General features: G+C 32.0%; 1 protein-coding gene across 1 annotated transcript; it reads right to left on the bottom strand.

Annotated features, from left to right (window-relative positions):
• Nucleotides 1–9,577: 9,577 nt before the first annotated feature.
• Nucleotides 9,578–13,192, bottom strand: LOC146955079 (zinc finger protein WIP2-like). The gene is made up of 2 exons (XM_085719952.1): nt 12,408–13,192; nt 9,578–10,194 (listed from the first exon to the last, which is right to left on the bottom strand). The coding sequence occupies exons 1-2, from the start codon at nt 13,116–13,118 to the stop codon at nt 9,751–9,753; spliced, it is 1,155 nt and encodes a 384-aa protein (XP_085576078.1). The 5' UTR covers nt 13,119–13,192; the 3' UTR covers nt 9,578–9,750.
• Between the last annotated feature and the right edge of the window lie 1,514 nt (nt 13,193–14,706).

Below are 14,706 nucleotides of genomic sequence, written 5' to 3'. Positions count from 1 at the left end.
TTGGAGAAATTTTAAGGATACTTAGCATAACTATTTCCAAGTCAACCCGAAACCCTATGGTTTGTTTCCAAACTCCAAAACTTGTGTGTTAGGAGTTAAATTAAGGTGTTTAAGAGTATTTAACCTATGATGTGATTAATCTAACTTGGTTTTGTTTTGAAAGTAAATTGGTTTTGTAAAATGATTCTATGAGTCGAACTTGGTGAATTTTATAATTCTATTGTATTTAGCCGGTGAACGCACATGTATACTCTACTGCACTTATATGTGGTCTAGGTGTATCCATAGTTGAGGCATTGCATCCTAGTTGCTTGGTCTTGGTTTATTTGTTTCAATTATTTTAAAGTTGAAAAATGAGAGACGAACTTTGTCGAAAATGATCTTTAAAACCAAATACTTGGCAAATCTTTTATGGATAGTTTGATATGATTAAATGGAGATATGTGAATAATTGTTAGGTGATGAATATGATGTTGTTCATGATTGATGAATTATGAAGTCATAATGCGAAGTCATTGTTGCATTGGTTGTGTCAACACATAATCATTTTAAGCGAAGGGGGCTGTAGCCTGACATGTTGAATTATGACATTAGCGAAGGGAGCTGTAGCTCTGTTAATTTTAACCGAAAGGGTATGTAGCCTGACATGTCGAATTATGACATTAGCAAAGGGAGTTGTAGCTCTGTTAATTTTTAAGCGAAGGGGGCTATAGCCTGTCAAGTCGAATTACGACATTAGCAAAGAGTGATTGATGCTCTGATGGTACAACATGCATACTGCATTTGTTGAGTCGTTGTTGTTGCATTGTTGAGTCGTGTTGTTGCATTGTTGTCGCGTTGTTGAGCGAAGTTATGTTGATGAATTGTTGTTGAAGTTATGTAAAGTAATGTTGCTGATGTACTGTTGTTGATTTATGTTGTTAAATTCTTTTAATGAATTATATGCTTATTATTATTGAATGTGAAATCTCACCCCTTCTGTTTGAATTTTGCCTCTACGTGGGTAACGTGCAGATAACCAAGAGTAACCGCTGATGTGAGTTGGACCATTTTTAGATGGAATTAATTATGTTGATGACGTTGAGGCCGTAATTTCTAGAATCCCCCAGGCTTCTTTAGCAGTCTTGCATTGTCTAATTACTTTGAACACACTTTGATCAACCCCATTGAAAATAGCATTCAGAGCCCTTGAATTAGCAAGAGAAGATTCATCCTCAGCTGTAGTCCATTCTTCCTCTGATTTCAGAACACTGGTCTTGTTTCCATCTTTGTCAAGTGCCACAGGATGTTCCCAACCTTTTATCACTGCTTTTCATGTTTTGCTGTCAATAGATTTAAGGAAAGCACTCATTCGTGATTTCCAGTAATCATAGTTGGTTCCATCAAGCAATGGTGGTCTGTTCACTAATCCTCCTTCTTTGTCCATAATGCCAGAAATATCCTCCTTTGGATCTCACCCAAATAACAGGCAGGGTGCCTGCTCTGATGCCAATTGAAATTCTGGCACGTTAGACTTAAGATGTTCTAAGATATGTTTCAACACGAAACACTAAAAAAATGTTGTATACGATGTTTAGAACATTAAGCTAACCAACATAATAAAACAAAATAAAAGACAATAAAGAAAAGAGGCACAGAGAAATTGTAACCCAGTTCGGTGCAACGTCACCTACTCTGGGGGCTACCAAGCCAGGAAGGAAATCCACTAGTGCAGTCCGTATTCAAAAGCTCTCAGCAAACCACGTTTGCACTTATGACCTAGGACCTACCCCAACAAGACTTCAACCTAGGAACTCCTAGATCTGAGATCTCATCTCACTCCCTTACAATTGATCACAATCCCCTATGATTCCCAAATTACAGACTCAAATAAAATGAGGTTACCCTCAAAAATAACAACATGCAACCTTGCTTAAAAGCTTAGATGCAGTTCACAGTCTACCTAGCTCCTTGCTTAAGAGCTTCGGAGTAGTGCACAATTCACAACTCAAAGTACAGTCCTAATCATGCATCAAGATGATACACGAAAGGCTCACAATCAAAAGACTCAAAACCTAAATAAACTATATTGTGTAAAATGATGTCTTCAATAATTATTCAGGTCTTGCAGCCTCCTTTTTATACTGAAGCAAACGCATCATCAACTCCATCAGGCTTCAGATCACACAGGTGACTCATTACTCAATCAACATGGCCGGATAAGGAAACTCCTAAAACGTAGGCACATTAAAAGTCACATTATCATCACTTCAAAATACTTTCCTAAGTCATTAGCATTCCCTTAGGAAATCACATCGTTCTGATCTTCTCATAACTGCACACGGTTTAGACCATCTCATGCTGGCGTGGATTCCTTTAATCAAGCAAACGTGTGCGTAAACATAGGCAAGGTACAGAACGTACATACCAAGCCTGGATGTTGGAACATTGTGTTCCACATCTGAAGTGAATATTTGTTTTAGGCAAAAGTGAAGCCAACATACAAATATCCAACAAATAGGGCACAAATGAAATTTAGTATACATTTAAAAATTGGTCGGTGTTTCTTGTAAAAAAGGACGATCAAAATTGTTTTTTTTTTGTATAAGAAGGATCGAGGGGAGTATTACAAAAAGAAATAATTGCGTCAAAAAATAGTAAATAAGTAAAATTTATATAAAAATATCAGTAAAAATAATAATTTTCATTTATTTTTGTAACAATAATCATAAAGGTCATGTTAACTTGTGCCCTTGAGAATTTAAAGAGTTAAAGAGGAATTAAAGCATATGTTTTCTATTGGAAATTTCAATTTTAAGTTTTAAAAATATTGAATTCAAAATTTTCAAAGGTTATATTTCTATATTTGGTTTCTTATGACACAAGTTAGTAGTTCCCCAAGCATAAACCCACAATTAAAACATGAGATTTGTTATTTGAACAACCATTTGAATGACAACTTTTGGGACAACCATAAATTTACAATGAAAATGAGGTATTGACACAAAAATCAAAGCAATATAGAGAAAGTAAAAACACAGTGTGAATATGAGAGTGAAAGTTGTCACAAAAGTTGTCAAAAAATGGTTATGGAAATATTATTTCTCTTAAAACATACTCGCTCCATCACAAATTAGGTGTTTCTTTTGAATTTTACAAGGTTATTAAATAAATGATACTCCCTCGATCCCAAAATAAGTGACATTGTTTGATTGTATGCACTATTCACATAATATACTTTTATCATTTTTTTGTTGCTATAATATAAAGATAAAAGGTAGCATATAAGATGTTAGATTTATCTCGATAAATACTTTTAAAATATTAAATTTTTATAATTTCTACTAATACATAAATATATTTATGATTTATTCAAAATAAAAAATATATTTTATAATAAAAAAATGAATATCGACATGCCTGAAACATTCAACTAGGTCATATAATTTAGGATGTAGTAGTATATAGTACTAGTAGTATTGATTTTTAATAATGTTGTTGCACAATATTTACATTGTGAGAGTATAAAAGAGGAAGTATGTGTTGAAATTGCAGGGCGAATTGGGGGCATGGGTGGATTTAAGATAGAGACTTCCCATAAGAGCATAAATGCTACACACAAAAGATGATATTGCAAGTCACCACACTTTAGAGAGGGAAAGAGAGATGGAACTAATTATATAGTTCCAAGGGGTATAGTGGTAGGGTTGGTCTCCTCAACAAACAGGTAGGATATTGATTGTAAATAAATGCTTCTATTTTATAGCCCACTGTTTAAATTCAACCCTTGATAGCATTCTTCACTGTCACTAAGGGAATTGGTAACCCACATGGGTATCAACTGACATTGAACAGTGTTAACTTTGAGAAAATTATTCTTCCACAATACAGTAACGAGCAAGACTGTATTTATCCCTTATTCCTAATGCAATTTTTATGTTAACGAATTATTCCTAATGCAATTGTTGATTTATTTCAAAAGGACCGTATACATCACTACTTCTATCTATTAAAAATCAGTTTATTTGTAGAAAACCTGTCCCAAAATAATTGCTATTTAAATTTTGAATGAGATATCGGTTTTACTTCATATTGTACCTTTTAATTAAGGAAAATGCCTAACAAGTATCTTTTAGGACATTGTTTAAGCATTTAAAAGTTGTAACTTTTACTTCAGAAATTGTGTACTTATAATTTTTATAATTGTCTTAAGTATCTTCTACGGTTCTAAGAGAAAGGTGTTCTATTAATTCATAGTTCGACCACACAAGATACTTAAGTTTTGGTCAAAAATTCTTCTATCCAAAAATCGAACTTCGTTCTAATGAATTATTCATCTTTTGATGGACCTCATTAATAACTTGAGCTCAATCACTTGATTATATAGACTGATATTTTATGTCATAACATTTTATTCCCTTTTTCGCTATAAAAAAAACACACACACACATATATATAATCAAATTTCAAGATAAATTAGCAATACTCCCTCCATTTTTATTTATAAAAGACTGTTAAGTCAACAAAAGTTGAAGTATCTGATCCAAATTCGACGAGACACGTCAACTTTTGTTTTTCACATTGTTTTTAACATTGGTTCATCTATGTTGGTTATCATGTGTTTGAGTCATTTGGCGAGAAAGAAATACTCATGCTTTTCAGCAATAGGGTAAAACTATTCATCATCTACTCGAAAAAATTATGCTTCCATCATTTTGGTGGATAAAGGCGAATCACGTCAATTTCGCTTTTAACTACTGTATGCGATGGTTTAACCCCCTTATGTGTTTGGGGGTAGCACTTTAGTGAGTTTGTTTGTTTGGCTCATTTTTGTTGTTTTTTTAAGACTTTTGTAATGTATTGTAACAATCTCTTTTCCTTAATCTTTTTCTCGCACTTCTTATGTTAGGAAGATTAAAAGGTTTAGTTAATAAATTCCTTTTCAACATTTTAAAAAAAAAATTGTTAATTCAAATGTCTCGTATGGATAAGACAGACTAGTGATCAAGGTTATGTTTTTTTAAGGAAAAAATAAATAAATAAATAAATGGGAAGGAGGAAATAAATAAATGCATTTTTTTTGGTAGTGTTAAAACTTTTTTTGGTAGCGAAATAAATAAATGCATTTAACAAATTGAAAGAGAGTTTAAATTTAGGGAATAATTCAATTGTAGTGGGAAGGAGGAAATATTAATTAAACAGTTAATTTATTTTACATGGGAAGAAGTTGTGGCCTAATGGAGCAACCTTTTTTTATGACAGAATTTAATAGCTACCCTTTAGTCTTAACAAGTACCATCATGTAATAAAAATATGTTTGATTTTCTTCCACGGTTTCAACAATTGTATATACGAATATGATTTCAACATTGGTTCTATTATATCTAGTATATCATAGGTACAATTTTTTTTTTATTGCATTTAATGGCATCCATGTCTAAAGATAAATATCAGGGCCGTTCCTACGAATCTGTAGGCTCGACTCTGTAAGTGAAAAGAGACCTGTAATAAAATAAAAACGTATTTTTGCTAAAGAACAATGTTCTATTTAAATTTTTTAAAAGATATATACAAGGTGCCTTATATATGTGATACACTGAAAATCACTACGGTATACATGAGGAACCTCAAACCACCCTCCAAAAAAACATCCACCTAACACCAAAAGCAAGATGACTCAATTCTAATAGGCCTAAAACAAGACAATAGAAGAGGAAACTGGAAACCGGCACAAAACCACCAAAAGCCATGCGCCCACAAAGTTGGCAGCACAACAACCAATAGCAGTCACAACATTATCAATTTTTTTTTGAAGCCCATACCTTAGGAAGGCCCACTTCTATTGAGCTCTTTGCACCTCAAGGTCCGGCCCTAAGAGTGTTTTGCTTGATTTTGTTATCCTGACTCTAATAGATTTTTGGTTTGTTGTTTTCTTATTTCTTAGCTTGATAGGATAATATCATAGCTGCACCATTGTTTTGGGCCCTTTTATTGCACGTTTTCCTACTCTTATTGTATTTTGTTGTTGTTTTTTTTTTTTTTTTGCGTTGGATTTTGGACATGTTATCTTATAATGTGATACTCCTTGTACTCCTTTGTTTCAAGAGGAGGAGTATATGCCCAGAGTGGGCACACATGGTTTTAAATAACGATTGTAATTATAGTTATCCCATGAACCTTCTTATTCTGGTAAAAAGCTGATAAATGCAACCACAATTATATTTGTGATGCAGTTGCTAAGGCCTATAAAATTGTTATAATGCAGCCGAAATTATGGTTGTGAACTGCAATTTTAAAACTATGGATAGTTGTAAACACTTTTTAATATAAACTAAGAATAATGCTAATAACAGTCATTCAAATACACAACAAGACATAAAAATTTCTACCAACTAGACAAACAATAAAATGGGTAAGATACTATGTACCATATATGTGCCACTCATATACTATGTACCATATATACCTGTGTATACTATATGTACCATACTATATAGTACACCACATGAATTGAAGTCAAGGTAAGGTACAAGTTAATTAGAGCACTGAAAAAGAGAGAGAAAAGGGAGAGATGTGGTAAAGATTAAATTGGTGTGAAATGTCATTTCAGTATACAGTGTATTTATCCAGCAGAAGGGATATTTAAACTGTTGTATTCATCTGTATATATCAGCTTGCCCAAACAACAAAACATGGGCTCCACATCTTGTAGTTTTAGCCTTTTGCCCATTCTTGTTTCCTTTCTCTCTCTCTCTGTCTTTACTCAAAGCTGCAAATAAGATCGACCCACTTCATTTCATATGCAGCATATACCTTACTACAAACTTGAGGGACCATTAATATGATATATATCTCCAATCCTACTCATATATATATATCTAAGGTTTTGCTAACCTATGCTCTGCACAAGATAAGAAACTAAATAAAAAGATTTAACTTTGGAAATCCAGCAGTCATAACTTTAAATGTTTAAAAACTTATCTTTTAAATGCAATATTTATTGTTTAATTCTATTCGAAGATCTTTATCTTGTGCCCTGAAGGCACAAGTTAACATTTCCCTTAAAAAAAAATCTATTTATCTTGCAAAGCTAATCATTTGCTTTGAAATTTTCCAAGCAAAAGGGTGGTATTATGTTCCATCTATCAATAGAAACCCACTAGTATTATACAAAGCAAAAGGCAAGAATCATTTCATATACAAACACAAAAAGCTGATGTACCTATATTTTCAGTCTTACATAACCAAAAGGCTATTCAACTAATGAACTGCAATTATAACTAATTAAGGTTTGATTACAGCATTAATAGATGGCTAATGTAGAAATCTATACAATATCAAATCTAAATTTTGTATAAAATATTAACCTAAGACTTTAATTGTCATCATATGCTTAATTTTATTTTATGTTAGTATGAAAATGTTTTACAAGAACAATACACATATACTCTGATTCGTTGACATAATATTTATACTTGCGAATGCATCAACTTGTCACGACGTTTGAGTTGCAAGAATATACAAAAATTTCTAAAACCAAGTTGTGGTTGCATGCCATAATTTAGATAGATAATTGTCTAAAGCAAGTTCCGGCAAACTCTCCATCTGTTACATAATTCATCTTTCTAAAGCATTTATCCATCTTCCCATCTACTTTTTCTCTTACTCGTTTGGATCATCTGCGGTCATCGTGCCATTCACTTCGAAATGGGTGACTGTCAATAACGTTGCTGCAGATGATCCAAAATCTAAACCTTTCACACGTATTTTTGTATTTCAATTGTAGAGAATAGAGAGAGAAAGAATCTAAATAGGTGAATCAATGCTACTTGATCTTGATAGATATTACTGTAGGATCTTCTTGGGTCTCTCCTATCTTTCCATCAAAATCTCAATGTGATTAGATTAATCTAAGAATTGCAAGATAAAAATCTTAACCATTAGATCAATTCAAATGCCTGATAATTGATTAAAGTGGGTAAAGGGACCCGAGAGGATTTGGATCCAATGTAAAGCTCTACTTTAATTTTAATTATCATCATATATATAGCTTCTTATTAATGTGACATTGGACAAATTGTTGATTACTGGGAAATTAAATACGTAATATATTTACCATGAGAAGGAATTAGCAAGCACGATCGATGTAAATTCCAAGAAAGCAAACTATAATGCCCCACAGGTATTTGTCCATGCACATTCATAATTATCCATCAAAGTTCAAACTTTGAAAAAGAAGCCTACTACAGTCTATATAGATTTCATAAACAGCTTTTCTTCATCTAAATTGACCCTTCCTGTTCCTTTTCAGATGCACCATAATAAACCCTCACTTCTCAAATGCACAATAATTCACCATATATATACAACAGTGTAAACAGATAACTTTTATATACATATTATACAAGGCTTAATTGCACTTTTGGCCCCCTATCTTTCCAAAACTTGCGGTTACAGCCCCCTGACTAATTTAAATACAAAACAGCCCCCTAAGTATTGAATCTTGGCAGTTTTGGCCCCCAACGCTGATGTGGCACCCTAAATGAGGTGCCACGTGTCATTTTTTTTGGCCTTGGGGGCCAAAACTGCCAAAGATTCAATACTTAAGGGGCTGTTTTGTATTTAAATTAGTTAGGGGGCTGTAACCGCAAGTTTTGGAAAGATAGGGGGCCAAAAGTGCAATTAAGATATTATACAAATGAAGAATACTACAAGATCGTGCACTTGTACGTAGAAATACATGTAAACCTGCAAAACATATATGAAATGAGAAAACATTTTTCCTGTTAATTTTCTTACCATATGTTAAATAAAACTTAGTTACTTAGCTGAGATAACATAATCGTATCTTTTTTAATTAAGTTGTTGAAAAATGATTGTATAATAACATTTCTTTATAATATATATATACACAAATGCTCCTGACACAAAACACCGTATAAACATATGGTTTTGGGTTTTTTTATTAATAATTTCTCCCACATGATAAAAATGATAAAATAAAGTATTAACTCCATGAATTTTATAGGGTGTCCGTCTTCATAGATACCAATTTTTTGTGTTCAAATACCTCCTCTATAATATAAACACTTTTGTGTAAAATGTATAATTGCTTTATGTTATATATATATATATATATATATATATATATATATATATATATTTATATATATATATATATTGTGTTATGTGGTACAAAACATTTTATATTGAAGATGTCCATGGTGTGGACAATAATATTACACATTAACTAATTAATTACTGCGATTTTATCAAAATATTATTGAGATTAATATATCATAATAGTCCTACACAACAAAAGACCAAATTGAAATTTGGATTATGAAATGTCAAATACGTCCAGCTATTCACAAAAACAAAAGCTAGTTAGAGATTCAAAGTATATTAAGAAAGGAGTTGAATTTAAAAAAAAGAAAGAAAAAAAAAAGCAAATTTAGGGATGATATAGCAAGCAAACAAAATCAATTATTTCTCTAAACAAAATTTACTGATAGAGTTAGAGAAAGAACTAATTTTTTTTCTCTCTAAATTTCCATATCTAATTTATGTTCTTTTAGTAAAAAAATAAAGTAAGATAGAAGGAAAAAAATTAATTGGCCTCCATTTAAACTTGGTTCTAATATATAGTTCTCAAATTTGAAACCATGGCTATTATATATATCCATCATAGTCAGTTAATAAATTCATTATGAATATAACATAATATAATTCACTTGGATAAATTAAAATTTAAAATCATATAGTTCTTCACTACTGAGTCTGAGTAGATTCATTATCTTGTTCAACTTCAGAAGCAGGTTCATCCTCTTCTTCAAAACCATCAATTCCATAAGCAGCATGACCACTCCCAAAAGCTCTTATATGATCTTTAAGCGACCGCTTATGCTTAAAATCGGAACCACAAAGACAATACCAAAGCTTTCCACAGTTCTTCTCATGAGTTCTCCAATCTCCTCTTACAGCAAAAGCCTTACCACATTTTCTACACATAAAAGGTTTGATCCCATGTTTCCTTTTATAATGTGTTTGAAGTGTTCTGAAATCTTTCAATGGCTTTGCTCTTGGATGATCAATGTTGTTCCTGCAACCTGGTGAACAACAATAGCAAGGAAGCCTTAGCATACCTGTTGGTTGTGTACCTCTTAGAGATTCTGGTCCTTTTCGGTATTGTGATCCATGTCCCCACATATGCATCTGAGGATAAGAAAGAAGAAATTAAATTTTTGTATAATTACCTTAAAAAGAAGAAGTTATTATGATAAAGTAATTAATCAAGAGAAAATAATCATTAAAAGTTGTGTGCATAGTATGAAAGTCTAAAATTTATATGAAAAAACTCAAAAAATGTTGGCTGGACTAGCTCACTTTGTTTTGTGATGTTATCATCTTAGTAATAATCATCATTGATGAAGGCCCGCCAAGATTTTAATTAGGAATGCATATCATTTTTGTTTTATGTGGATTAATAATTAGGTTGTAAGAGTTTTGTCCATGAGGTGTCAATTCATCCCTAACAACTTGATTTTGCAACTTCAAGTGAGGGGTTCAAATTTCATGTAGGACATTTCAAAACAATTATTTATTCAAAAATTTTATGAAACCAAAATATATAAACCATTATTTACAATTAAATAGAAGGCAAACGGGCAGCAAGCTGCGTCGTTAGACCTTTTCGGATGACAAAACCAATCCTCGTGAACACAACATTCATGGAACTAGAAGACATGACATTGTTATGCATAACCTTTTGACATGACATTTATATGTTATATTAAATGTACAAGTTTCAATACAAAATTTCTATTTTAAAGATCTTAACTTGCGAAAATTTGCACATGATAGAAAAACCCTTTTAAAAATTACATTATTAACGTATCCGCTGTTAATAATGATTTCCCTTTCTCAAGTTAATTTATAATAATTTGTCCCTTCACCATTTTTTGTTAAAAAAATTATATTTTCATTTCACAATCAACTCAATGGGCTTAAACAATAATTGTCTCTCAACATTAATTTAATTGTTAGTAATTCATTTGTTATATTAGTAGTTACATATATTGAACCCTCTTGTCTATTTCCATAGAGATCACTTAGTTGTAAGTTAACTCATCAACCTAATGATAGTGGGTTTGAGACTTGGCACCAAAGATATTGAACCCTCTTGAAGTGTCTCATTGTCACTTCTACGCAGCAATTGTTCTTTGGATGTTGTAACATTATGCTCATAAATAATGTAATGATTATTTAACTCAAGGATATAATGAAATCATGAAGAGAAAACACCTTTTGCACCTCAAATTAATGAAATTTATAATGAAATCATGAAAAGCAAACACTTTTTGTGCCTCAAATTTAATGTAATTTATAACTAAACTAGATATATATAGTAATGTACTCATTGTTTGATAAATTCTTTGAAGTACTATATATGATACAATTAGCAGGCTTGAGAGAGAGAGAGAGAGAGAGAGAGAGAGAGAGAGAGAGAGAGAGAGAGAGATAGAGAGAGAGAGAATAGCTATATGTCCATTAATGTATATGTGGAACTTTCAGGTATGGAAGGTATATGAATTCAGTCTAAAAAGGGTGACAAAGAGAAACAAAAACTATTAATTGTTGGTCATTAATATATTATCATTTACTTGGAGATCTAGAAGAAAACCCTGCAAAATTCAGTTCTATTAAGCAGTTGCATGGCAAAATACATAGGAAAAAGCACAGACTTCAATGTTGTACTAAAGGCATAAAGAACATTACCTGAGTTGTTTAATCAACCAAAAGGATATATAGAATCTGATCTCACTCACAGTTTCAATCAGCCAAAAAGATAATTTTTTCTTATAATATATTATCCATTTTATCATGCAAAAAATACAAAAATATTTTTAATTAATTACACCAATATGGTTAAAGAACAAAGAAAAATGACCTTGGGAAAAGGGGGAAGAAAAATAGAAAGTGAACGGAAGAAAAATTTCAAAAGAAGAGGACAGTATGTTTTCCTATTACAATTAGTCAAACATCAGAATCAAGAAAGAATTACTACATCAGAACCCAAGAAATTAAATTTGTTTTCAGAAGTATGAATTTGGAAGAAAAGTGGAAGATATAAAAGTTGAATGAACCACAAACACGGACATAACATGGACACTGATATGCCGATACCGCTGATAATTTAAGAAAATCACATAATTTAGTGTATTCATATGCGTCGGTGACGACACTGAGACACGCTAAATCCGATGAGTGTCCGCGCTTCATAGGAGGAGGTTTTGCAAAGGTGTAGCTCAATGGTATGAATTTGGACACTAAATTAATATTAAGGAGAAGAAGATCTATAGGTTGGTGCTAAGGTTTTGAAAAAAAGGAGAAGAAGAAGATCTTGAAGATGTAGACGAATTACTAACCTGCATGTTGTTGTATCTGTTGAAGGTTTTACAGCAAACAGGACAAGAGAACTGTGTAGGACCAATAAGAATCTGAGAAGGAGTAGGGATCCAATACTGACCCTTGTTAAGTGATCTATTGGTACTCAAAAATCCAGCCGAAGAGGAATCGTCGCTAATAGTAACGTCTTGTAAGAGATCTTGTTCATTAATCATCATCTCAGAAGAAGAAGACATCATCATAGTTGCAATCTCAGAAGAACTAGGGCTTGGTAACCCTATATGAAGTGCAACAGTCACACCTTCATGATCTTCCTTTTCTTCTACTTTATGACTACAATCATCCACATCCATTAAAGTGCAAGATTGATGATGGTGATGATGATGGTGATGTTGTTGATGTTGATTATGTACCTCATCTTCATATTCTTCCTTTTTTGTAGGGATAAGACTTAAAAGTGGAAGGGCTTCTTTTAAAGGAGGGGAAGATGGTGAAGAAGAAGAGGAAGAACAAGATGCAGTTGTAGTTTGAAGATGGTGATGATGATGATGATGGTAGTGGAAAAAGGTGTTGTTATTGTTGAAAGTTGTGTGGTTAATGAAATTGTGAAGATAATTAGGATGGTTGTGGTGGGATGAAGGGTTTGAAGAAGAAGGGTAATGGTTTGTTGGATTATTATTATTGAATTGGAAGAAATTGGATGAGAAGAAATTTGAGTAAGGGTCTGCCATTGATGAGAAAAATTAAAGAAAATAGAAAAAGAAAAGAAAAGGAAAAGGTATAGTGTTGAGGTGAGAGTGGGAACAGTTCTCAGGCAATTTGTGGATTCACTTTTATATACAACCAGATAGAAAAAAGTACAAATATCACTCAAGGAAGTAGTGGACGGTGGAGAGAGAGAATGAAGCTGACATGGGGAAAGAAGTAAAGTTAAGTTAGGAGAAAAAAAGAATAATGATATTAATTAATAAAACTATTTTTTGTTAACTTTTGGGACAATCTTTTATTTCTTTTTTTTTATTGATAAAAAATTAATAGAGAAAAAGAAAGAGATGAAGAATATAATCAGAGTATGAGAGAGATAGGCAGAGAAAGCGGGTAAGGGAAAGAAGTAAAGTTATGTTAGGAGAAAATAAATAATGATATTTGTAGAATTATTTTGTGACCATTTTTGACACAATCTTCATTTTTTACAAGCCATATAAATAGAGAAAGAAAAAGGAAGAGTGAATAAGAATCTAATGAAAGTATGAGAAATAGTTGTCTAAAAGTTATTATAAAATGGTTGTACATATATCTGTAAGTTCAGATTGTAACCTAAGAGAGGGGGTGAATTAGGTTTCTAGGAATATTGGTCAATTTTTCTTAGTTTATCGTTGTTGATAATTTTTCCGATAAATAATGATGAAGGTATAAATGCGGAAAAATAAAAGAGTAAGGGAAGAACAAAAGACACAAGAGAGTTTATAGTGGTTCCCCTCTAAACCTTAGGGTCAGTCCACTCCCTTCACACCCCGCAAAGGAATTCACTATGTTAGAATCTTTGTTACAAGCAATCTCAGTCCAAGACCCCCTAACAATCTTTCTAACATAAACACAAGAAAGAAACCCTCTCTCTTGAATACAACACAAACACCAAACACTTTTGGTGGACTTTGAATCTTCCCGAATCAAAGAACCTTTTACAACAATCACAAGATAGCACCCCCCACTATCTTAAACAATAATTCTCACCAACAATGGCAAGAAACTTTACAACAAGGTAATTGAAGAATAACAAATGTATGACTATATATCTTTATCAATATCACTCTAACAAATGGACTTAGTGCTCAGAAAACTTTTTAATGAATGTTAAAGTGTAGACAAAGTTTTCCAAACAATTTGAATGAAAGTTTGAAAGCAAGTGATGTTGAAAATGTCAATTGAGATAATGAAAGTTGTTGTGTTTGTATGTAAATTGCTTTGATTCTCAATTGAATTTATAAAGGTTAACAAGATGTTTATGAAGCAATGCTACTTTTTAAAATAGTTGTTGCCAATTCATATTACAGAAAGTGCCGTTGTGAATTTCAAAAGGTGGCCGTTGGAAAAAATACTGGCCGTTGGTAGAAACTGAAACGGCATAATCAATTATGTGTAGATTATGAAAACACAAATATTCAAGCCAGTAGTTTATATGCAATTGACGCAGCCAAAGTAATCAATTTGCACTCAATTATTCTGCTATAAAAAATATATGCTTAAATATTATTCATAGACATTAAAGCCATATATAATTTGATAAGGCCATGATGAGAATAATACTAGCAGTTTTCA

Source organism: Medicago sativa, chromosome 1, assembly GCF_051527215.1.
Source record: "Medicago sativa cultivar Bolivia chromosome 1, Bolivia_mono, whole genome shotgun sequence".
Classification (NCBI taxonomy): domain Eukaryota; kingdom Viridiplantae; phylum Streptophyta; class Magnoliopsida; order Fabales; family Fabaceae; genus Medicago; species Medicago sativa.
The sequence above is the reverse complement of the archived record's forward strand: the minus strand, read 5'-3'. Positions and strand labels throughout refer to the sequence as shown.

Bases quoted from the DNA above. Each gene is read 5' to 3' on its own strand.
- LOC146955079 (XM_085719952.1), bottom strand. From the start codon at position 13,118: ATGGCAGACCCTTACTCAAATTTCTTCTCATCCAATTTCTTCCAATTC. The intron at 10,195-12,407 runs GTTAGTAATTCG...TCTTATCCTCAG, and splicing joins ACAGATACAACAACATGCAG to ATGCATATGTGGGGACATGG.